General features: G+C 43.5%; 1 protein-coding gene across 3 annotated transcripts; it reads left to right on the top strand.

Moving 5' to 3' along the window:
* The first annotated feature begins 8,394 nt into the window (after positions 1-8,394).
* PHYH (phytanoyl-CoA 2-hydroxylase) lies at positions 8,395-24,240 on the top strand. 3 transcript variants are annotated; one of them, XM_069458632.1, is made up of 9 exons: positions 8,397-8,508; positions 9,859-9,917; positions 10,952-11,062; positions 11,988-12,159; positions 14,064-14,145; positions 15,344-15,525; positions 18,851-19,000; positions 20,912-21,046; positions 23,927-24,240. In XM_069458632.1, exons 1-9 carry the CDS (start codon positions 8,434-8,436, stop codon positions 23,978-23,980), a joined length of 1,020 nt encoding a protein of 339 aa, XP_069314733.1. In that variant the 5' UTR covers positions 8,397-8,433; the 3' UTR covers positions 23,981-24,240. The 3 variants fall into 3 exon arrangements, with proteins under 3 accessions (XP_069314734.1, XP_069314733.1, XP_069314732.1); XM_069458631.1 differs by having other exon boundaries at positions 14,064-14,160; XM_069458633.1 differs by lacking the exons at positions 14,064-14,145; positions 15,344-15,525 and having other exon boundaries at positions 8,395-8,508.
* Positions 24,241-25,298: the final 1,058 nt, after the last annotated feature.

The following is a 25,298-nucleotide window of genomic DNA, read 5'->3' as shown; positions in this document are numbered from 1 at the left end:
ATGCTCGTGTTTTCCTTGGTGGCTGGCCTGTTGAGAGGGAACGAGCTAAGTGGAGTATGCACTTAAGGAAATCAGCTTTGTGAATGTTCGTATTTATAAAGAGACAGTGTTGGGTACTTAGAGGTCCATGTCATTCATGTGATCTTGGGAGGAGGAACTGTCTTTGGTGTTTTTAGAGAGTGGTCCAGACCCATCTGCGTTAGAATCACCTGGGTGTCTTTGCATTCCTGTGCCTGGGTCCCCAGACCTACTGACTTGGAATTTCAGGGCTGTGGGACTAGGGAATGTCTTTTAAAGGAGGACACGATGGGGCTATGCCCCCTAAAATTGGAAAACCTGAGCTCAAAGGGAATATGGCCGAGGAAAGGGAGGGAAACAAAGTGGATTTGCTTTTGCAGTATATTTTGTAGGAAATTTTCTTCTAAATCTTGACCATTCTGTTTATTTCCCATGTCTGACCCATGGCCCAGTGAGGGAGGAGGGGAAAGATCTGTATGTTGAAAGTTCCTTGGAGAATCAAGTGATTGTCATTGAGTATAGTATCTGAGTTCTTGGCAAAATTGATATAGGGCACTTTAAAATTCAGTAAACAATAAATAGACAACTATTTGACTTCCTGGTAGCACTTTAAAATCTCATATTGGAGTATATCTTTGTGTACTGAATTTTATTTTCTGTAAATCCTATGATACAGTTGCATCTGAAAGTGCAGTCTGGTAGAATTCATAGAATTAGTGAATACAGCCTCATCCGTTGTAGGCATCAGGAATTACTTGCAAAGGAATACCAAAGCTTAGCTGGTTACTTGCACAGGCTGTGTTGAAGCGTTGATTGTGTCTCAGTCCAAGAAAAATAGAAATATTGTGTAAGCAATATGTACTTTTTGGCTCAGGATTTAAAAATAAGTATATTATAGTCTTCCAAGTTCTGCATGCCTTAATGAATAAATGTGAATGATTAAAGTTCTGTTTATAGATGTATGAGCCAGCCATTTTCAGTCTGAATTTTGCGTTCCTTATAAAAGTTATATTTGAGTTCTAAATCTTAGTTTTATTCAGTAGAAACCAGAGTAGCTGTACTAAACTGTAGCTGTACTAGACTGTATTTTTAGAAGTATTAGAGCAAGCATAGATACGGATGCACATAGGAATCATGGAATCATGAAACATGCCAGGGTTCACAATGAAAATCAAAGTCCTTTTAAAAGAGCATGGGAATATCATTTCGCTTGTGCTTAAACCTCTGTATCTTGAATGCGGATGGGAGTGAACGGATTGGACAAAGCCTTCCTTAAGTAAAATGGTGATAAGACAGGGTGCCCCCAGGCGTCTAGACTTGTTCTAGAATTGCTAGAGCCCAAGCTTGCTGTTGATGCCAAATGCTTCGGTTTAGTCTGTGAATGCAGGTTAAATAGGTGTTGAAGCTTTTCCCTTTAGGGTTTCCCATAGTTCACAGTTCTTAAATATGACCTACAACTCTGTGAACACAGTTTTTTTTCTCTTTTCAATTAAAAATTTTTTTTTCTTGCAATTTTGCCCAGCCTGGCCTCGAACTCCTGGGCCCAAGGGATCCTACCGTCTCAGCCTCCCGAATAGCTGGGATTACAGGCACATGCCACCACACCTGGCTTTTCAGTGGTTTTTAATTGTCCTAGGGTCCTGTTGCCTTTAGAAAGAGTTTTAGACTTAGGAGAACTGCATGTAATAAAACCCATCAAAGCTTCATGAGAAGAAATAGAAAATTCACTGTATTAGTGATCCGATTGCAGAAAATCCAATGTGTTTCTGTTGTATTTCTGTAACAAGCATATGCTCATAGAAATTTATGGGGACCTATAAAATGTTGGTCATTATCCATTATCTACCCCTATATTTTGTGTAGTTCTTAAGCAGAGTTGTATAAAATTTCTCTCTGGAAAGAACATAACCCTATTTTGGTTCATATTGAGAAACTAAGAAAATTATAGTAGTCGAACCTTCCTGTTTTTATTTTTTAAATAAAAAGCTAGATTTCATCTCTAGCACATTAGGAACTAATAAAAGAAATCCGAAAGACATACCTATAAATAATTTCTCAAGTATTAGAATAATACAGCTCACCTGGACAATTTTAAAAGTTATAAAATTAAGCAGCCGTGACCCACCTTGTGCCAGTCGAATCAGTCTAGTAAACCCGTTTGCATTAAGTTTTGCAGTGGTTTCGAGTCCAGGTGACGTAATATTTCCCCATCTTTTTATTAATATTTTGAAAAATTTTAAATACACAGAGAAGCCCAAAAAAAACAGCCCTAGGTTGAATGTATTCTAGGAATGTTAATTTCTTGGTATTTCACTACATTGGCTTTCTCCATATGTAACACATGCACACATGCTTGCACGCACGTACACGCATCCTTTGGGTGGAGCCACTGCGTATAAGCATACACTGTCAAGTCAGGGTGGGAAACAGTCCCTCTGTGTTGACATGTACTCCTCGGGTAATGATTGCTTTGCACCTAGCCATACTGTTTCATGGCAGTAATTTTTATACTTACAAGGGAAGGATAAAAGAATTTTCAGAGTATAAAATAATTGAGGTGAGCAAAACTAAGAGAAGTACCCAGTGAAGCCTGGGGCTTTGTAAAAATGGGCATCTATACTGTTGTGCAACTTGTTTCTTTTCGCTTAAGATATTCCAGATGTAATTCCCTATCATATGGAAGAATGGAAACGTTCTCATTCATTTAAACCTTAACGTGATATTTTATTCCAGTGTGTGGCTGTAGGATGTTCAGTCACTGAGATGTAGGTATTGAAGACGTCTCTGTGTCCAGTTCTCTCACCTTAAGTTTTGTTGAATCATTGAAAGGTTGTACTTCCCTACCCTAGGTAATGAATTTGAGCATCTTTTGAAAGCAGCTATTTACGTAGCCTTCCAGGCGGCATGACAGAACGGATTTCTGTTCAAGGCAACAAGTGCTCACTGAACATTATTTGCCAGACACTCTGCCGGGTGTTGGGATGGAAACATGAACTACAAAAACCAAAGAAAGCCAGAAAAGTTGGGTAACAAAGCTATTGAACTTTCTCGAAATTCTCATCTTCTCTAGCAATGAAGTTCCTCAAAGTTCTCCTCCTGCCTGTTACTCAAGATCAGAAAAATGGTTCAAATGCAAAACACACAGGTCCATACATCCCTGAAAACCACTGCTCAGAAAGTTAAAAGAGGTAGTCAACACATGGGCGGGTGGGTTAGAGTAGAGAACGGTATTTGTTTTCTATTGCTGATGTAGCAAATCACCACAAAGGCAGCGGCTTAAAAACCACACATATTTCTTATGGTACAGTTCTGTGGGCCTGAAGTCTGAGCTGGGTCTCACTGGACCAAAATCAAGGTGTTGGCAAGGCCGTGTTCCTTTCCGCAGGCTGCAGGAGAGAACCCATTGCTTTCTTTTTCCGGCTTCTAGAGTCTACCTGAGTACCTTTCCCCCCCCTCCTTCCTCTGTCCTCAAGGCCAGCAACACAGCATCTCTCCGACCGTGCTTCCCTCCGCATAGCTCTTTCTAACCACGACCGGGAGCGGTTTTCCAACTCTAAGGACTCACGCTTACATTGGGCTCACCCACATCATACACAATAATCTCCACATCAAAGTCTTCGGCCTTAATCACGTTTGCAAAATCCCTTTTGCCGTACCAGGCAAAAGATTCCAGGGATTGGGACATGGACATATTTTAGGAGGACCAACATCTGCCTACCACCGAGATTTTGGCAGCCAGGAAGCAAAGCTCTTGGTGCAAACACTATACTCATGCTGAGATGAAAGTATATATGAAAGGCCACGGAAGTAACATTTTCCAGCGAGACTTACAGGCCCCTTTCTTTCTGCATTTTTGGGCAATTTAGAATTTAAACAGCACCTCCCTGTTCCCCAAATGATCTGATTCCAGCCTCCCCACCCGGTTTCTTGCGCATGCTCCGTGTTCAGCACCTCCTGGTCTGTGGCGTTAGGGCCTTGTCATGCACTGCTCTTTCCCCAGCTAGACTGTGAGCCCTTTGGTGACATGGATCATTGCTGTTCTATTTTCCGCCTGTACTTTGTAGACAGCTCTGCACAAACTAGGCACTCAATAATTGCGTAAAGTTTTGCTGGTGGATTTATTTTCCTTTCATGCCAGATAATTTACTCTGGTTCTCTTTATTTCTCAATCCAGATAATTCCGTAAGTGATAATTTTATTCTTTGACCTCCTCCCAGATGGATACGTATGTATTTTTTAGTTTCTAATTTGTGTTGAAAGATGAAGGATTTCTTTGCACCACATGCGGTTCTCAATGCTTCACGCTTCTTTTCATTATTCCTCATATCAGACACAGGCTTGGAGAAAATAGGCTTGCAGCTCTCTGTTCAGAAACGATTTATAGGAAGTCTGCCTTACAGCCACAACATACAGCTTCATTGTGTATGTGCCCTTAGAAATATCTGTATTAGGCCGGGTGCGGTGGCTCACGCCTGTAATCCTAGCACTCTGGGAGGCCGAGGCAGGAGGATCGTTTGAGCTCAGGAGTTCGAGACCAGCCTGAGCAAGAGCGAGACCCCACCTCTACTAAAAATAGAAAGAAATTATATGGACAGCTAAAAATATATATAAAAAAAATTAGCCGGGCATGGTGGTGCATGCCTGTAGTCCCAGCTACTCGGGAGGCTGAGACAGGAGGATCGCTTGAGCTCAGGAGTTTGAGGTTGCTGTGAGCTAGGCTAACGCCACGGCACTCACTCTAGCCTGGGCAACAGAGTGAGACTCTGTCTCAAAAAAAAAAAAAAAAAGAAATATCTGTATCCTATTTCTTCCTAAATTATTCTTAGAAGACGGTTATTTTTATGGGACAGATTCTGAAATTGTAATTCCTGTCCAAAGGAATGGAAATGAATGGGAAGTGTGTGTTTGTGCCTGTGTGATTTTCTCCACATTTCCTTTCTCCCTGCCCCTCCTCTACCGTGACATACCTTAGATCAGTGGCTCTCAAGAACATGGGAGTGGGGGTAGGGGTATATCAAAGTCACCCACAGAGAATTTTGGTGGCTTTAAGGCCCACCCAGATAATCCAGAATGAGCTCATCTCGAGATCCTCAATTTAATCACATCTGCAAAGACCGTTTTCCCAAATAAGGTCACCTTCACCCTTTCCTGGGAGTCAGGAGGTGGACCTATTTTGGGGAGGGGCACCATCTTTTGTGGGGCAAGATCAGGAATTCTATTTTGAGGTATCTGTTAGAAATCCTCGTGCCAGTGTGAGGGAGACCACTGGATACAGAGTCTGGAGTTTAGTGGGGAGTCCAGAGCAGAGATATAAATTTGAGAATCATCAAAGGAACATGAAGTCATGAGACCAGAGGAGATGACTGAGAAAACCAGCATTTGCAGAAAAGCGATGTCAAAGGACAGAATCCAGAGGTGCAGAAAAGTCAGCAAGGGGGTGGCCAGGGAGGAGGGAGTAAAGTCTGGTGGTCTGCGGTCCACTGCAGCTGACAGATCAGTAAGCTGTGGCATGAGAATCGACCACTGAACGGGCACATGGTGGCCGCTGGGGACCTTGACAAGAGCAGCTTCAGCAAAGTGATGAGGATAAAAGCTTGACAGGTTTCAAAGAGATTGAGACAAGAGAAACTGGAAACAGTGAATGTATACATTCTTTCAAGATTTGCTGCAAAAGGATGAAGAAAATCGTGAGTGTTAAGTGGAAAGGAAGTGGATCAAGATAACGGCACGCTGGCATGTTGATGAGGAAGAAGAGATCCCATGAAGAGGGAGGAGAGGAGGATCACTGGAACCAGGTTCTGGAATAGGCAAGACGGAGCTGGCTTTTGCTAGGAGCGTTGAACATCCTACTGCAGAAGAGAAGGTCGGATGTGCAGACTCACATGTCGAAGGCAAGCATGCTTGCTTCTGTTGGTGCAGGAATGAATTAAATGAACTCTGAAACTTGCAAACAAATGATCTGGCCCGCAGCACGTCTGTTCTCAGAATTTTTGAATCTGCGATGATTACAAGCAATTTCTCATTCATATAATAAAATTTTCTGAAGCCTGCACTGAAAGGGGAAACCTTGCAAAATAAGTGAGAAATCTTTCTCCACCCGCCTCCTAGGCACCTACTAAGCTTTCCACCCTAACATACACTACTCTTGAACAATTAAATCAAGGAACTTTTAGTTCATACATTCTACTCAGCTGTTCAAATACAGCTACTATTTTAAAAATCATTTTCTTTAACCTATACATTTGGGGAAAACTTTCTTAGATAATTTTGAAAATTGTTGTGTTTCAAAACTTGTCTGCAAAGTCGCTTTCAATATTTGGGTGAGCCAAGCACATTGCTTGCAGGGGGGGAAAGAAGCTAATTTTGATGTAAACTTCACAATAATACCAACTTTAACAAGAAATGAATACATACCAAACACCGAAGGGGAGAGAAATTCTTATTCTTGTGATGATGTTTACATTCCATTAATGTTCTGTCTCAATCGTTCTAAAATATTTAAATTTTAATAACACAATGACTAAAGATGGCGACCTAGGGAATTTTCAAGGAATCCAAATTGCTATTTAAAGCCAGTAACATTCATCAAATTATCTCTTTATGTAAGGAGAAATTATTAATTCCCCATGGGCTCTTAAATGAAGAATTTAAAACCCTGCATCTCTCTGATTCTAAAAAGGCAGGTAATTGAGAGCATTCAAGGATTTCCTTCATGTCTCAGGAACCATCCATAAACGTCAGTACATCCTTTAGCGCTCCTGACCTTTTTAGTCGTTTGGAGCAGGGTGAGCTGAATTCACGTCTTTCGGTTTATCTCCTCTCAGCAATGCCCGCTTTTCACCAGGAGAGGGCAGTAAGGGGACACGCATCGCGCAGTCCCCCGCCCCGGGGACCGTTCTCCGAGGCAGGAAGAGGCGGACTCTCTCCTGCCACCCAACTCCGGGCTTCCGTTCAGAAAGAGGTAAATAAAGAGGAATCCTGGCAGTGGGAGTCCGAGGCGGCGGCATCGCTTGAGTCCAGGAGTTCAAGGCTGCTGTGAGCTAAGGTGACGACACTGCTCTCCAGCCTGGGCCACAGAACGACACCCTGTCTCAAAAGAGCAAAAATAAACAAACCTAAGTGTGCCCCCTGAGAAAGAAGGAATCATGGAGAAAGGGGTAAAGGACCCCAAAGTGGAAGCCAAGGGAGGAGACCAGGAAGCAGTTCGTAATGCTGACTGCTGGCCTGCATCTCTCCTGGAGTGTGACACTGTCACCAAATTACATAGCGACATCATTTAAAAAATAACGACGTCAGCCGGGCGCGGTGGCTCATGCCTGTAATCCTAGCACTCTGGGAGGCCGAGGCGGGAGGATCGTTTGAGCTCAGGAGTTCGAGACCAGCCTGAGCAAGAGCGAGACCCCATCTCTACTAAAAAATAGAAAGAAATTATATGGACAGCTAAAAATATGTATAGAAAAAATTAGCTGGGCATGGTGGCGCATGCCTGTAGTCCCAGCCACTCGGGAGGCTGAGGCAGGAGGATCGCTTAAGCCCAGCAGTTTGAGGTTGCTGTGAGCTAGGCTGACGCCACGGCACTCTAGCCTGGGTGACGGAGTGAGACTCTGTCTCAAAAAATAAAATAAAATAAAATAAAATAACGACGTGAAGCAGACATTCTGAAAGTAACTCCTTAAGCTAAAAGCACATTGAGAAAATGAGAGGAAAACACAATGAGATGTTATGCAAAAAAAAAAAAAAAAAAAACCAATGCAGCTATAGAATGGGAACGAGATCTTAGAAAAGATCAATTTCTGGTTCTGTAAAGAATGTGACACTATATTAGACTGTGTGAATCAGACTTTTGGGGAGTCATTTATTTCATTCACTTTTTTTTTTTTTTTTTTTTTTTTTGGTAACGACCAGCCAAACTGTTTCTAACATTTTGGGCGAGATTCCCACTAAATGAAACGTTTCTTTTGAACAGCATATCTGACTTTTAGGCATGAATCTTTGTGTTTTTGTTTTTTCATTGGTGTCCGTGAAAGGAACAGGAAGGAAACAAATAGAAGCCATGAAGTTAGGAGTGTAGGTCAGATCTCCGCTCTGCCACTTGTCACTGGGTGACCTCGGCCCAGTCTCAGAGCCCTCGGGCCCAGGTGCGGCAGGGAGGATCCTGGCGACGGTTAGAAACAGGATGAGGGAGGCGGACGTCAGCTCGGGCTGGTGGCCCGGCGTGCAGACCGAGGGAGGAGGGGGCGTCTCCGCGCACCCCGGCTGGCCCGGCCCGGAGGCGGCGCTGCCCGGGGTCCCTCCCGCCCGCGTCTGGACCTTGGCCCGGGGGCCCTCCAGGGCTGGAGGCGGGGCCGCCTGCATAGATAAATCGGAACGGAGGCCAGCCCATCAGGTCTCCTCGCCAGCGCCAGCGCCACCGCCATGGACCAGTCCCACGCCGTCACCCGCTTGCGGACCGTGCTGGCACACCTCGGTGGCCCCCCAGCCAAGGCCGTCGTATCCTTTGGGCTGTGCGGGTCTCGAGATGGACCCGCCTCCGCCGCGGCCTGGGAGGTGGCCCGGGCCCCGGGGCGGGGCGGGGAGTAGGGGGTGGCCTCCAGGGCGCCGCGCGCTGCAGCAGGGCAGGCTCTGCGCCTTCCTCCGCACGCTGGTCCCCGTGGTGGGGACATCTCTTGCGGTAGCCCGGGGGAGCGGGAAGGAGGCAGCGTCCCCAGGCGCCGGTGGCCCCCCAAATCCCCAGAGGGCACCTGCCCGGCCAGCGGGTGCGGGCCCATCCTGGCCTTGATGGCCGGTTCGGCATCACTCCACCGGTCTGGGCTTCCTTAGGGCCTCTGTTACTCCATTTGTGAAGTGTGAGGGTGGCAGGTCGTCACGAAGGGCCTTGTCATTTTCTCCCCTTGGCCGTGCGTGACCTCGTATCTGCCCAGAGACCTAGAAATGTCCAGGCACAGTTGCACTGTAAACAGGGGCGCAGAGCTGCCTGGAAGGGACCGAGACAGGGGGGCAGGCGACAGGGGCGACAGGGGCCTTCCAGGGAGGGGCAAGGACGCCAGCCCTTTGGGACAGCGCTGGACACACAGGCTTCCCCAGGTGGAGTCCCCTTGCCTTCCTCACCACATTATCTAAAGACCTCATTTAAGGAATGGTAGCGGGCTTATGAGAAGTGAATTTCCAAGAGTAACTCTTTAAGCTAAAGAAACAATAAGAGCAATGACAACAAAACCCTGAGGGCCTATGTCAACCATCTGCGGTGACCGGATGGAAAAGACATCTTACCAAAACAATTTCCGGTTCTTTCAGATATTTAAAGTTATTCTCAACTGTGTGGATCATGCCGTTCTTGGAGCCATTCTTGATTTTATAGATTTTTTTTTTTTAATGACCAGCCACAGTTTCTGCTATTGCAGGCTAAAGTCCCGCTAAATTAAATACCTTTTGTGACTAGCAGGTGTTTCTCCTTACTTCTAGAGTTGAACCTTTGAATTTTTATTCGTTCATCAGTTTAGTGGAAGGGACAGTCCCGTGGGATACAAGTATGGAACTATGAAGTAGAGTGTGTGGCCAGTTACGGAGCGCTCCAAGCCTCGATTTCCCCCTCTGCACAGCAAGGGTGATGAGAAAGCTCTGGATCTCCCAGCCACCTCCTCAGGCCATCAAGAAAAGGAAATGAAGGGTTAGAACAAGGGCCTTACCAGCCTCTATGTAACTGTCAGTGGTTAAGTGTCAAATTGTCTGGTGTCTACTTAGGAAAACTCCTTTCTTCTACCAACTTATCCAGGCAGGCTGGTGTTTCTAGAAGAGGTTGGCTCCTACCTTTCGCTTTATTTGCCTTAATTCACGTCCTAGGTAGCTCACCCCACTTCAGAACCTAGTTCCTCCGTCAATGTTCATGCTCAGCAGTTCCAGTAAGTAGCTCGAATTTTCACTTTGAACTACATTATTATGTACGCAGACAGTGTTTCGAGTGGTAACTTCAATAGAATAGACAATGCAATATGTTGCCTGATTAGAATGTATTATACAGATTCTGTGCTTCCAGGATTTATTCTAATTAGTACAATTGTGGGAAATGTCAAAGGCCCTGACTTTAATTTTATATGTATTTTAAAATTCAGAAGGAAGGAAAAATACCAGAAAATATATAATCTGACTTTTAAAAATCCAAGCATGGTAGATCACATTTACGTTAGCTTGGAGTTTGTTTACGTGCCACAATAGCTAGCTAGCGTCTTTGGCTTACCTTAAATCACCTTTTAAGGGGAAGACCTTGATCTTCATAAATTTTCTCAGACAGCCACCATTCCAGTCTTAAGGAATGGATTGCGTGATCTGAGGGTGTGGGTACGCTGTATACTTATTTGGATTTAGTTATTTTGATTATTTCTGAGAATGCATCAAGGAGACAATTAAAAACATAAAATTTGTTGAATTTGTTTCCCATGTGAAAAACTATATATGTTTATTACAGAAAAATTTTAATAAGAGAAATAGAAGAAATTTAAGAAAATTATCCACAATTCCATTACTGAAAGACAACCACTGTTTAAAATATATATATATATATACATATATATATATATGGTGTATTTCTTTGCAGGCTTTATTTTCCAAACAGTATCATTTTTTTACATAATTGTAATCATATTTTATTATAATAAGCATTGGCCATACTATTATTTCCCCTTTGTTTTTAACACCTGAGTCGTATTCCACTGAGTGGATAGAACATCATTACTTTTCTTCCACTAATGCACATTATTTTGGTAACCATGGGTAATGTTTTGAACTTCAAGCTTCTTTTACGTTTTCAGATTATTTCCTTAAAGTCTTAGAAATGGAAATGCTGAGTGTGAACATTTCTCAGGTTCTTGACACAGACTGTTAGGATGTGATTTAAACATTGAACTTATTTGGGGATTTTTTTTTTTTTCTCCTTTAGGTATACTCTGGATAATAATGTTCTAAGCCTGGAACAGAGAAAATTTTATGAAGAAAATGGGTTTCTTGTCATTAAAAATCTAGTATCCGATGCTGACATTCAACGCTTTCAGTACAGTAACCCTTTGTTATTTTCCAAAACTATGTCGTATACGCACGTCGTGGAAATACAAGTTAGATTAGCTCCTGCAGATTCAGATAATTGTTGTTGATTTGGTTTGTTGGGAAGTGTTTAGGAGCACGGGCTCTGGAACCAGACGGTCTGGCTTTAATCTCAGCTCTAGCACTTAACATTGTGTGTCCCGGGGCAATTTACCTAAGTTTCCCTATCTGTAAAATGGGACTAATATCATTATAGTGGCACTTGTGTCCTAGAGTTGTGGTTAGGACTAAATAAGGTGAAATACGTGGAGACTATTTTGAACAGTCCGGCACATGGGAAGTGCAGTTCACTATTAACATCACAATGTAAACCAAATCATAAAAAGATTTCCCGATTGGTATGCTAAACAAAGGAATATTTTAATTCCGGTGGGGAATTTCAGCCTGACATTTAGGAGCCAGGACTTCTGAGTTGGCATTTTCTTTTTTCTTTTTATTTATTTATTTACTTTTGAGACAAAGTCTCCCTCTGTCGCCCAGGCTGGAGCGCCAAGTTGCTCTTGTAGCTCACCGCAACCTTGACCTCCTGGGCTCAAGTGATCCTCCTGCCTCTCGAATAGCTGGGACTATAGATGTGCGCCACCACACCTGGCTAAATTTTTTTTTAAAAAGGTTTTTTTTTTTTTTTTTTTTTTTTTGTAAAGACAGGGTCTTGCTATGTTGCTCAGGCTCATGTTGGATTCCTGGCCTCAAGCGATCCTCCGGCCTTGGCCTCCCAAAGTGCTGGGATCACAGGAGTGAGCCATTGCGCCCAGCCCATTTAGTTTTTACTTGTAGATATTTGGGGTTCAAGTGCAATTTTGCTACGTTGATATATTGCATTGTGGGGAAGTCAGGGCCTTCGGTTGCATCCACCTGCAAATTTCATTTTCCAGGAACGAGTTTGAAAAAATCTGCCGACAGGAGGTGAAACCACCAGGATTAAATATAATGAGAGATGTGGCCATTTTAAATTCAGAATACAATCCAAGAAACGAAAACATGGTTTACAAGATCCAGCATTTCCAAGAAGATAAGGAGCTCTTCAGATACTGCACTCTCCCCGAGGTTAGAGATCACCCTGCACTTTGTGTCGTAGCCCGGGTGCACGCCTGCCTCTGAAATCTGCCCTTTTGGTTTGGTCTAACCCTGTTCCACAGAGGGCTCTAAGAGCAGTGGTTCTCAACTGGAGGGGATTTTCCTTCCCAGGGGACATTTTTCTGGTTGTCACAGCAGGAGGCAGGGTGTGCTACTGGCCCCTAATGGGTAGAGGCCGGGGACGATTGCTGCCAGTGGGCCTAGAGATCCTATAATGCACAGAACAGCCCCGTGCCCCAAACAAAAAATTATCCCACCCCAAATGTCAATAGTGCCAAGATTGAGAAACCCCGTTGTAGAGCTTGCCGATTCTCTTTTCTTGAGAGAGTTGAGAATTCTGTGGTAAAGAGAAAGATCTCTTCTGACAATAGTGGCGCATTCACAGAGATGAAATTGCTGAGGCTGTTATTTGTAAATCCATTTATTTTTTTTCTTTTTGTTTTATGAATCTGGTCAGTAGAGGGGTGAGTTTGTTTTTAGATTTAAATGAGGTCTTTAAAAAATTATTATTCTTTGAGTAATTCATGTTTATGAGAAAAATCCAAGCAGTAGCCCATAACGTGAAAAGGGAGGTCTTCCTCTGCCCGCCCAGCCTCAATTTTTGGAGTCAGACAGAATCAGGGTTTGAATGTCATCTTTTTCATTTAAGTGACTTTGCCAACTTGAGCAATGTATTAGTCTCAGGTTTGTTTGTGTGGGACATTAACGTGAAGGGTTTATTAATTAATGGGGGCATGAATTTAAGGCATTGTTGTGTGGCTTACATGGGCTGATGTCTAGAGCCCATTTGAGCCTAAGCAGGAGGCACACAGTAGGTCCTCAGCATGGAATCCTTTCTGCCTTCCCATGTGACTAGTTAGCACTCCCTGTCACATTCTTCATAATGCTACATCTCTCGGCCGCTATGACCCATGTCACGATTGGTTTAACATCTTTCTTCCCGCAAGACGAAACTCTACGGAGACAGGGACAGGGACCTGGTTTCCTTGTTTGCTCTTGTGCCCCATTTCCCATCCCTCTGCCTGGTTCATACATCTCAGGAACGAGTTGTGGCGTGAATGGCTGCACCGACCGTCAAGGTTCCTCCAATACACTCTTCTGCTTTCATCGGCCAGCGGCCAGTTGTGTTGGGCCCTTCCACGGAGTCTCCAAAAAGGAAGAGGAAATTGCCTTCTCCCTGGGCAACCCTCTGTGGCTTTGGTTAGCAGAAGAGCCGTTCCTGTCCTTCCTAATTGATATCTCGTAGAAACTCCTTTCTTTCTTTCTTTTTTTTTTTTTTTTTTTGCAGTGACAGAGTCTCACTCTGTCACCCTGGCTAGAGTGCAGTGGTGTTGTTATAGCTCCCTGCAACTTCCAACTCCTGGCCTCAAGGGATCCTCCTGCCTCAGCCTCCTGAGTAGCTGGGACTAGAGGTGCACACCATGACACCCAGCTAATTATTTTTTACTATTTTTAGTAGAGATGGGGTCTCGCTCTTGCTCAGGCTAGTCTCAAACTCCCAACCTCAAGTAATTGTCCTGCCTCAGCCTCCCAGAGTGCTAGGATTACAGGCATGAGCCACTGCGCCCAGCCAAAACTCCTGTCTTTCTTGTAGGAAAAAAACATTGTTTCATTCCCAGCTGGAAAAAAAAAAAAAACAAACAACAACAAAAAAACCCCAAACAACAACAACAACAATAAAAAACGTATAATTCAGAGGGTTGTAGATTTAGAATGATTTCCAAATGCTTTGTTTGCAGCGTTGTGAAATACCGATTGTTTTTTTAAACTATTGCCATCCTGGTTCTCATACGGGAAGTTGGACTTTGTGCCCCTTGCTTGATACTTCTGATTTCCCTTGAAGTTTGTTTAGTTTTTGCTTTCCTTTTTCTTAGCTTCTGAAGTATGTGGAGTGCTTCACTGGACCCAATATTCTGGCCATGCATACAATGATGATAAACAAACCTCCCGATTCTGGTAAAGGAAAAAATTGTTTCATTAAAATATGTAAGGTCGATGTTCTAATGATAGTTGTGTGTATAACTGCCTAACTTTGGATGAATGAGTCTATGTACTTTTATTTAAGTCTTAAAATAGCTTACGTTACAACAACATAGAAGCGTGACAGTGATTTCAGATGTTATAGCCGAATTTTCAGATGACTGTCTCCCCCCAAAAATTCAGTTTAACAAACATGACTGTTCATATATTACAGGTTTCTGCTATTCACTATCTCTACACTTGATCGACAATTCTTAGCTGTGATAGTGTGGATTTTGCATTCCTAGTCTGAAGGGATTATGATTAGTAGTAGTAATACTAACAAAATTAAAATTATTATTGTGCATCGCACACTATGGTTGTTCTTAAAATGTCTCATGTTGGCTAAAATGTAGACTGTAAGACCTCACTCTTAGAGAAACTGATTCCGAAATCGAACTCAGGTCTTTGCATTTTAAAAACATCCTCAAAGAGTCTAGTGCAGGTGGCTCAGACTACACTGAGAAATCCTGCTATACCTGCGGTAGACATCAGCCATGAGAGAGTCCTTGATCCTTTTTCACTTTTGCTTCCTGTTGATGGTGGGTGGAGTTTATGTGATAGGACTGAGCTTAGCACCACGCCTCTTCCTTCCTGGATGTCTTGGCTGGCGAGATCAGGTGGTGGGGATCAAGCTCAGAGAGCACCACCAGGGGCAGATGTCAATGTGGTCATGGTGATTTTGGCCAGACACTGCGCCCAGAATGCCTATAGTTGTGTGGGGGAAACCTCTTAGAGCACCAATTTTTTTTTTTTTTTTTTTTGGCATCAACCACTTGGAAGGGGAACTCAAACTTGACTCTAGACCTTTCTTTTTAATTTAATTAATCCAGCTGTTTTTAGAATGCTTATTGCATGCTAAGCTCTGGGCCAAATCCAGAGTTACGAAGGCAGAAAGTGCAATAGAGATGGTTGGCATATGTACAAAAATCGTGTGAGTGCTAAGCTACCAGTAACCTAGCAGTATAGGATTTGGAACCACCGTGTTGACTTGATGTTGCAATTCAATGCTTATCTCTTGAGGCTGTGGCTTCATTTGCTGGATTTCTGCAGGGCTGGGCCTTGTTCTGGATTTTCAGGCCAAGGGTAAGAATTCTGAGACCGGAGCATCTTTTAACAGCATGTTCCATTCCAGGCAAGAAGTCATCCCGTCATCCCTTGCACCAGGACCTGCACTATTTCCCCTTCAGGCCCATCGATCGCATCGTTTGCGCCTGGACGGCGATGGAGCACATTGACCGCAACAACGGTGGTCTGTGCATGATCCCGGGCACCCACAAAGGCCTCCTGCAGCCCCACGATTACCCGCAGTGGGAGGTAGGTGTCTCTAGCAGCTGTGTCTTGGCCAGAATCTCTTTCTCCGTTGTTATTTCACATTGGTATACAGCAAGAGCTTACAAAGGAGATGGCATTTCCTTTCTTAGCAAAACATTGTCCTAATATTTGCAGTTAAGATCAGGGAAACTGCTGGATGCAGTGGCTCACGCCTGTAATCCTAGCACTCTGGGAGGCTGAGGCGGGGGGATCCTTTGAGCTCAGGAGTTCAAGACCAGCCTGAGCAAGAGCGAGACTCCATCTCTACTAAAAATAGATAGAAATTATATGGACAGCTAAAAATATATGGAGAAAAAATTAGCCGGGCATGGTGGCACATGCCTGTAGTCCCAGCTACTCGGGAGACTGAGGCAGGAGGATCGCTTGAGCCCAGGAGTTTGAGGTTGCTGTGAGCTAGGCTGACACAATGGCACTCTAGCCCGGGCAACAGAATGAGACTCTGTCTCAAAAAAAAAAAAAAAAAAAAAAAAAAAAGATCAGGGAAAGTCCAAGGATGGCAGATAAAACATTCATTACTGTTGTACTTTCAATAGGCATTTTCAGATGTGATAGCTGAATTTTCAGATGACTGGCTCCCCCCAAAATGCAGTTTAACAAACATGACTCTTCCTATATCATAGGCTTCTGCTATTTACTATCTCTAAACTTGCTCAGCAATTCTTAGCTGTGACAGTGTGGATTTTGCATTCCTGGTCTGAAGGCATTATTCTTACTAACAAAATTAAAATTATTTTTGTGACTCACATGCTATAGTTGTCCTTAAAATGCCTCGTGTCGATTAAAATGTGGAGTGTAAGACCTCACTCTTAGAGAAACTGATTCAGAAATAGAACCCAGGTCTCTGCATTTTAAAAACACGCCCGAAGTTTCTAGTGCAGGTGGCTCATACTACACTGAGAAATCCTGCTATACCTGCTGTAGTATAGAAGCGCCACCAAGGTGGGGAACCTGGGCAGGTGCCGATTATGGGATCTGAGATTGTAAAGCCTAGTTGCAGAGGTAAGACATAAACACTTCGACCCCGCACGTGTGTGCTAAGTGCTAACTAAGCCTTACTCACCGATGGGGTCTCAGAGTAAGGAAGAGGGATGGGACGGGAAGGACCCAGGGGGCTCACAGGCTAGCTGGGGGCGCATTTTGGGGAGTAGCAGAGGTGAGCAAGGAAAGGTACATTAGGACCAGATTAGGAAGGATGTTTGTCATATTAACGTGTCTACAGTTTATTTGGGGAGGAGAATGGGGACTTTTTTTTTTTTTTTTTTTTTTGTTGAGACAGAGTCTCACTTTGTTGCCCAGGCTAGAGTGAGTGCCGTGGCATCAGCTTAGCTCACAGCAACCTCAGACTCCTCGGCTTAAGCAATCCTACTGCCTCAGCCTCCCGAGTAGCTGGGACTACAGGCATGCGCCACTATGCCCAGCTAATTTTTTCTATATAGATTTTTAGTTGTCCATATAATGTGGACAACTCTATTTTTAGTAGAGACGGGGTCTCACTCTTGCTCTGGCTGGTCTCGAACTCCTGACCTCAAGCGATCCACCCGCCTCGGCCTCCCAGAGAGCTGGGATTACAGGCGTGAGCCACCACGCCCGGCCGAGAATGGGGACTTTTTTAAGGATGCTAGAAGAGCTTTTAATTTTTTTAAAAAATAGTTTTATTGAGGTATAATTGTCATGTAATAAACTGTACATATTTTGTATAGTTTTATCATTTTTGACCACACACCCCTATATCCCACAAAATCATCAGGACAATGAAGATAATCACTCCGTCCTCCCCCTCCCAGCCCCGGGCAAACACTGAGTTGCTTTCTGTTACTGTAGATGAGTTTGCATTTTCTAAAATGTCATATACATGTGATCCTATAGCATATGCTTCTTTCTTTTTTGTGGCTTCTTTCACTCACAGTTATTTTGAGATTCATCCATGCTGTTGCGTGGATCGACTGTTCTTTCCCTTCCATTGCTGAGTGGTGTTCTGTTGTTGCGTGGCTGTACTGCGATTTGTTTATCCATTCAGCTGTTGATGCTGGAACTATTCAATGCATTTGAGCGCATGCGTGATGAGATCCTAGCACTTTGGGAGGCTGAGGCAAGAGGATTGCTTGAGGCCAGGAGTTTGAGACCAGCTTGGGCAATATAGCGAGACCTGGTCTCTACAAAAAAAATGAGAAAAATTAGCTCGGTGTGGTGGCATGTGCCTGTAGTCCCAGCTACTTGGGAGGCTGAGGCAGGAGGATCACTCAAGCCCAGGAGTTTGAGGTTGCAGTGAGCTATGGTCACACCACTGCACTCTAGCCCAGGCAAGAGACCCAAACCCTGCCTCAAAATAAACAAAACAAAACAAAAACCTGAAATTGTGAAATTCATCAATAAGGTTTAGTGCAAGGGGCAGCATTGGGCTCTGGCTGCCTGGAGGCACAAGGAATAGTTTGGGGGGGGGGCTTCGGGAGCATTTGGGGTCTCTGAATCTCTGCTCAAAGTAGGGACAGTGGGCGGTCTGATTAGCTTAGCTTAGGTCACACGTCCACCTTGGCCAGGGAGCAGGGCACCAGGTCAAAGTCTCAACACTTCCCAGGAGGGAAGTGGTCGTTCCCCAAAAGGAATCTGGGATGCTCAGGAAGAGGAATGGGAGGCTCCCCCAACCCTGACCCCTAAAAGCTTAAAAACTTCAATCGCTTCTCACTTCCGTTTCCTTAATAAAGATATAACCCATTACCTAAAGCAGTAGTTGGCTTGGGAAATAGTTATAAACAAACACAATGTTTCAATTTATTATTCTTTCACTATTCTGGATGTAACGTGAGTGCTTCTGAACTCCGAAAAATTGAGCTTTTTCTCTCCCCCTGTTTTGGGAGAATCATTAGCTTCTCAGAGACCCTCCTGGGTAACAGAAGAAGAATCTGTACAAAGTTCCAGGTGAGGAGAACATCACGCCAGGGAGGAATGTTTACAGATTGAAGCTGGAAGCACCTAGAAGAAAGGTGGTTGCCACAAAAGGCGAAGCTGAGCTAGATCTTCATGTATAATTCAGTCACAAAGAGTAGGTAGAAATTCCACATTTTTCATTAGGTCCAAATATATATATATATATATATCAGTGATTTTAATATCCACATGTGACTTTTTAAAACCAGCCATCTGAGAGGCTTTTGTATTATATAATAAAGACACTCCTAAGAATCTAGTTTGGGTATCTCTTTCTCTTGGGAGAATTTAGCGAATTCCTACTTCCCGTGGTGAGTCCTGGATGATGTTTTTAACTATGGCGTTTCCCCAAATACAGACTCGGCCTTGCTTCTTCTTCTAGGGGGGAGTTAACATAATGTTCCACGGGATCCAGAACTTCAAGGACTACGATGCCCGTGTGCACATAGAGATGGACAAGGGGGACACTGTTTTCTTTCATCCTTTGCTGATCCACGGGTCTGGTCGGAACAAAACAAAAGGATTCCGGAAGGTAGGTATTCACGTTGCTGCGCTCTCTGGGTGAGAAACCAAAATTGCAAGATACGTTAAAATTTATTCACCAGGAGATAGTAACATATTTACCTTCCCTCTGCTTGTTTTGCTCTTACGGGAAGAAGCCAGGTGACCTCAGGAACTTGACCTTGTCAACAGTGAATCATGAACATTCGTGAACTTGCTTCCAAGCAACAGCTGACTTGTTGGCGCCCAGCCTGTGCTTTCTGAGGCAAAACAATGGCTGAAATACTAAAATACAAAAATGTGGAATTTCTATTGCTCATAGTAACCATAACAAGAGGAGAGTTTGTAATGATCTTTGCTATTGAGAAAAATAGTAATTGATCCAAAACAAACCTTCCGAACTGGCTGTCCAGAAATCCAATTTAGCAGATGGCCATGGTCTCTTCCCATCACTCGTCCTTAGAGTGTTTTAAACTTAATAATGTCATTGCTCACATTTAAATATTGACAAAATTCCTTGTAAGTTCCCCTATCCCGATTCCTCGCTTCTCTTAAATTAAGCAGATCTGACAAAACTGTGGGCTTACACTACCTGAAGGTAATATGGTTTTCCATACTAAATTTTGGGGGCCTTCCTGGGTCTTTCTAGTTCATTGAGCAGTTCCTACCAATTGCTCAAGGGTTAGGTGTCAAATTTCATCTTCCGTTCATCATTTAGGCACTCTCCTCTGGAGGCAAAATTTCAGGGGATATCAAACCAAAACAAACCAAACCAAACCAAACCTTCAGAATCAAGTTACATAATATTTTAATGCACTATGTTAAAAAAATAAAAAATCATGCAGAAAAAATGCACACTGCACACAATACTGAAATTTTAAATAAAAGACAGGATCAGGTCCTGCACTAGCAGAGAACCCTCAAAGCCATGCAAGTAGGGAAGTACAGGCACAACGATGCTAATAATGTTCTGAGTTTTAATATATTGGCTTTGTAGTTGTTCAGTATTTTTTTCAATAACTGTAATGGTCTGGAAAAATATTAACTGTTACTGCAGAAAGATATGGATATAAAAGGGCACCTTTTTCCTTTTCCTTTTCCTCTGCATGGCCATTAGAGCTCCCATAGGCAAGGGCACTTGTGACTCCACTCCCCAGAAATTTGATATTTGGGGCAACGTGGGAAGCCCTTCTGATGGGTGTAATCACCTTAAGATAATTAACTGGTGACGAGGAAGGTGCGTTTGAACTACTGCCTTGCAGATTAGATCTGTTTATAACATCATCTAGAATGGGAAGAACCACGTAGCTTCATCTTCACCTCCCAAGCGGGAAACCAGATGGGTAATATGTGTCAGCGGTATTGGCCTTGAACTGTCCTTTGGATTTGAGAGGAGGGGTGTGTGTATTATTTTCCTTCTCATGGTATTTCCAATTCTTTTCCCAATCTATGGCCATTAAAATAACAACCCATCCCAAGTTCACCTGGGTAACGAACTTCTGTGACTAGGAAGAGGATGAACTACAGTGGAGTACGTTCCCTTTTAAGACTTTGGGGTGTCTATTCATTGGGAAGGAGTACGTTCCCTTTTAAGACTTTGGGGTGTCTATTCATTGGGAAAATCAAACGCTAAAAACGTTCAAGACCTTTACTTAATGTGATTACATTCCCTGTTCCATACATACCTTTTGGAAATAAATATCACAGATAGTTAAAGAGCTTTTGTAACTTGTCAATTAGCCTTTAGCTGGGAACAAAAAAAAAAAAAAAAGAAAGAAAGAAAGAAAGAAAGAAAAAAGAAAAGAAAGAGGCTGAACTACAAAGAGATAGATATGGAACTTTGAGTTTAGAAATCAAACAGCAAGGGAGAAAAGGACTCCTTCCTTGGTTGCTGGTGTTAATGGGATGTTTTTCTCCAACATCAATCTGTTCCCTTCAACAGGCAATTTCCTGCCATTTTACCACTGCGGATGCCTACTACATCGATGTGAAGGGCACCACGCAAGAAAAAGTTGAGAAGGAACTTAAGAGGATAATAATTGAAGGCTCTGGGCTCGATGATAGCATCACCTTGCGGGTATGTTTGTATAAAACAACGCGGTAGAAATCTGAGTTTTTTTTTCTGTAGATGCTTTATACTTCTTATGCCTAATTTCATTTGAAGGAATATAGTGCGGCCGGGCGTGGCGGCTCACGCCTATAATCCTAGCACTCTGGGAGGCCGAGGCGGGAGGATTGTTTGAGCTCAGGAGTTCGAGACCAGCCTGAGCAAGAGCGAGACCCCATCTCTACTAAAAATAGAAAGAAATTATCTGGACAGATAAAAATATATATAGAAAAATGAGCTGGGCATGGTGGCGCATGCCTGTAGTCCCAGCTACTCGGGAGGCTGAGGCAGGAGGATCACTCGAGCCCAGGAGTTTGAGGTTGCTGTGAGCTAGGCTGACACTATGGCACTCACTCTAGCCTGGGCAACAGAGTGAGACTCTGTCTGAAAAAAAAAAAAAAAGAAAGAAAGAAAGAAAGTATATAGTGCGTGGGTTTAGAGTTTATTCTAGAAACATTTGCTGAGCCGCCACCAAGAATGACAATGGGTTTTCCACTTGGATTCCCGCATGGGGGACTTTGGAACTTCATGCTGCTTCTTTTTTTTTTTTTTTGAGACAGAGTCTCACTTTGTTGCCCGGGCTAGAGTGAGTGCCGTGGCGTCAGTCTAGCTCACAGCAACCTCAAACTCCTGGGCTTAAGCGATCCTACTGCCTCAGCCTCCCGAGTAGCTGGGACTACAGGCATGCGCCACCATGCCCGGCTAATTTTTTGTATATATATATATTTTAGTTGTCCATATAATTTCTTTCTATTTTTAGTAGAGACGGGGGTCTCACTCTTGCTCAGGCTAGTCTCGAACTCCTGACCTCGAGCGATCCACCCGCCTCGGCCTCCTAGAGTGCTAGGATTACAGGCGTGAGCCACCGCGCCCGGCCCATGCTGCTTCTTTATGTCTTTGGGATGGGACTATGCAGGCAGTCCCAGCCCGCACAGGACAGTCAAGGTAAAAAATGCAGATTTAGACAAGAGAAAATGAAGAACAAAACACTGCCTTCCGAAGGCATAGAAGGAAAGTTAAAGGTTTAGGATCTCAGTCGTAGACTGCCTTTATTAGCGTAGAGTAATTTATGCATTAGGAAGCCCAACAAGATCCCCAGAGGGCAATTCTTGAGCAAGCTTTTGTTTTGGCAAATTTGTAGCTGGAGTTATAGAAAAGGCCTCGTTTACCCATAGCAGAGATTAAAGATCACCAATGCAAACTGATAAGGACCCCGAGACAATATGTCATAGGCTTTCCTAGTTAATGCACAATGGTTGTAAAGTATTTGTTTTTAATCAGTAGATATTCAATGCTGTTGATCACCCATTGACAAATTATCAATCAAGGCAAATAAATAAGCATATTTACTTCATAGAATGTGCACACTTTAGCCTCTGAACCAAGAAGCTGATTTCATTTTTAATATTTGTATTAGATAATCATACATGCATGCATGTGCCCCAAATTGAGGACATGCTGTCCTGCCTCTGAGAACCGCCTTCCCAGATACCGCCCCAGCTCAAGAACCTTGCTCCTCCCTTTAGAACCCACAGGTGTGTCCCATATCTGAAAATGCCCTGAGATTTCGCCTTTGCAGATCCTAGAAATTCTTGTCCGTCTTCTCCCTTTGTCCGGTACTTACAATGCCTTACAGAGCCAACGTATTTTGTCATTTGGGACGGCAGTCTAACACCCTTAATCTTTTTTTATTAGTTTTTGTTTTTGACACAGAGTCTTGCTCTGTCTCCCGCCCGGGCTAGAGGGCAACCATCATAGGTCACTGCAACTTCAAATTCCTGGGCTCAGGGATCCTCCTGTCTCAGCTTCCTGAGTAGCTGGGACTACAGTCGGGTGCCACCACACCCAGCTAAGTTTTCTATTTTTTTTTTTTTTTTTAGAGATGGGGGTCTCGCTCTTGCTCAGGCTGGTCTCAAACTCCTGGCCTCAAGCGATCCTCCCACCTCAGCCTCCCAAAGTGCTGGTATTACAGGTGTGAGCCACTGCACCCGGCCTAATACCCTGAATTTTAAGGCAGAAAACTAAGATGTGTACATTGTGTTCGAGGTTTGTCAAGGTTGTGCAATGAATACGTCCTGTATTTATTTTAGGTACTGTATAAGTTGCAGTTTATCAGGTTTATTTAGAATAGCAGTGTTAACTTCTGCTATGTAATTCTTTGTCAGACACAACAGCACTGTCATCTCCTTTTTCTTATTTTCCTACCAAAACCCAATGGAGTAGTCAGTAGCGCTCTGTGCTGTTAATGACAGGGTAAGGAACCCCAGAAGTTGGCCCTAGTTATGTAAGTGACAGAGCTATAGATTTCAGAGTCAGGTTTAATGCAAAAATCATTCTTTCCACCATACCTTGATGTTTGCTCAAAAATAAACAAAAGTTAGGAAATAAGAACATTTAAATTGTTTTATTAAGAGCAAAGGGGGAAAAGATAAATAAACCAGTAACCCATGACACCATTTTCACAATTATGCTCTCATCAGAGGTAGGCCAGTCAAAATGGTTCAGTCAAGTATCACAAAGGCCAGCAGGAAAATGGTAGTGAGCTGTTTGTACGTGACCAGACGTGACACCAACCCAGTTACACCGTCTGTCATCAACAAGTGCACTCAATGAAACAGGGCTGACAGCTTGGGGACCCACTGGTTTAGTTTAGTTAACACCATATTACATGTCAGTAAGTAGATTAATTGGAGTCTCAGGATATGTTTTTTTACTAATCAATATAACAGTTATGGGCATTTTTTCCCCCTATATAAGCTTTCGTAGAGGCTAGAAATCTACTCTGTCTCATGGTGAAATTGAAGACAAATTGGTGTCCCATGAACTCATTCTGTTTGGCTTTGTTTCCAGGACATGTGGAAGTTCCGGGCTCGACTGGTGAAAGGAGAAAGAGCCGACCTTTGAAATAGCCCTTTGCTACAACTCTTTTAAAGGAAATCAAAATGAAACAAGGTGTCTAAGGAAAATGTTTTCTTAACGAGATGCTGTAATCGTTTCTATCGCTTGTTAACAAAATAACAAAACATGCATCAGGTACTTCATTGCCTATAGTTAGCGTTTCAGTGCAATAGTGTTACTTTAATGGAAATGAAACAGTAAAAATGAAATGCTACTGTTTTAACAGAAACTAATTTAGGGTTACAACGAATAAAGACCATTGGTGTATCATTTAAGTGTGTTAAATCCGTTTCTTTCATTCAATTAGCTCTTTACTCGAGCAGAAATGAATGCTCTGGAACTGAGGGTGTGTTGAATTTTGTGTCCCTTTCCTGGTAGACCCACTACCTTTCATATCTAGGACGATGTGTAACGCATTCGCATTTAATGAAGGGCATAAGAAGGACATTGTGGCTTCCAATTAAGGGTGAATATTTGTGCTCTGACAAAGGCAGCCTTCCGGGAGGTCTTCAACCCACCCCCTCCCCCTTGAACAAGCAGACTGGGTCTTTCCAATCCTTTTCCCTGTCCCTAAAGAATGAAGACAAGGATGACTTCATCTGGTGTGTCTTATTGGGTAGGGTGGCGGTAGATACTTTTCCCTGGATTTGGAGCGGGGGTGAACCAGAGGGATTTATTTCAAGATAGCACATCTTTCTAGACCACCTGAGGGCAGCAAGGAGACATAGTCATTTTTTGAAATTCTAGTTAGGGCTTTAGTAAGAAAGAAATATTAATAACTAGGAGTTCTTATTCTGCTAAGCACAATTGTTCCTAAATCTAGTGTTCCCGTGTTTGCCATTTTCTTTGCAAGGACAGCCAATTTGAGTTCAGTTCCTGCTGGAAACCGGAAGGGCAAGTGAATCACTGCTAGGACCTAAGGAAATCGGATTCTGGAATGATTGGAAACAACCTGTATTCATAAGGAATGTTTGTGTCAATGGCACATGGGAAGCACAGTTTTATTGTGCAATCAACTTTTCAAATGGTTTCACGCTTCAATTATAAATTTGAAAAAGTCAAGTTCAATAGGAAAAGCAGAGCACGGTTTGTCGTTTCCCACGTGCACCTGAGAGTGGAAGCCACCAGGAAACATTCGCTTCCCATCTTAACTGTGTCCCTTTTGTCCATTCATTCATGTAACAAATGCTCAAGCGCCTACTCTCTGCGCTGGGACCAGACCCGAGGATGAGTCGTCCGTGTGGACCCTGCGCTGGGCAAGGGACACCAGCAGATCCCGGATCTCAGCAGACTGAGAAGTCTGGCTTCCCTGGGGGTGGGAGGG

This window comes from Eulemur rufifrons, chromosome 25 (assembly GCF_041146395.1).
Source record: "Eulemur rufifrons isolate Redbay chromosome 25, OSU_ERuf_1, whole genome shotgun sequence".
In the NCBI taxonomy this organism is placed as follows: Eukaryota; Metazoa; Chordata; class Mammalia; order Primates; family Lemuridae; genus Eulemur; species Eulemur rufifrons.
The sequence above is the reverse complement of the archived record's forward strand: the minus strand, read 5'-3'. Positions and strand labels throughout refer to the sequence as shown.

Bases quoted from the DNA above. Each gene is read 5' to 3' on its own strand.
- PHYH (XM_069458631.1), top strand. From the start codon at position 8,434: ATGGACCAGTCCCACGCCGTCACCCGCTTGCGGACCGTGCTGGCACAC. The intron at 12,160-14,063 runs GTTAGAGATCAC...CCTTTTTCTTAG, and splicing joins GATACTGCACTCTCCCCGAG to CTTCTGAAGTATGTGGAGTG. The intron at 14,161-15,343 runs GTTTCATTAAAA...GTTCCATTCCAG, and splicing joins TTCTGGTAAAGGAAAAAATT to GCAAGAAGTCATCCCGTCAT.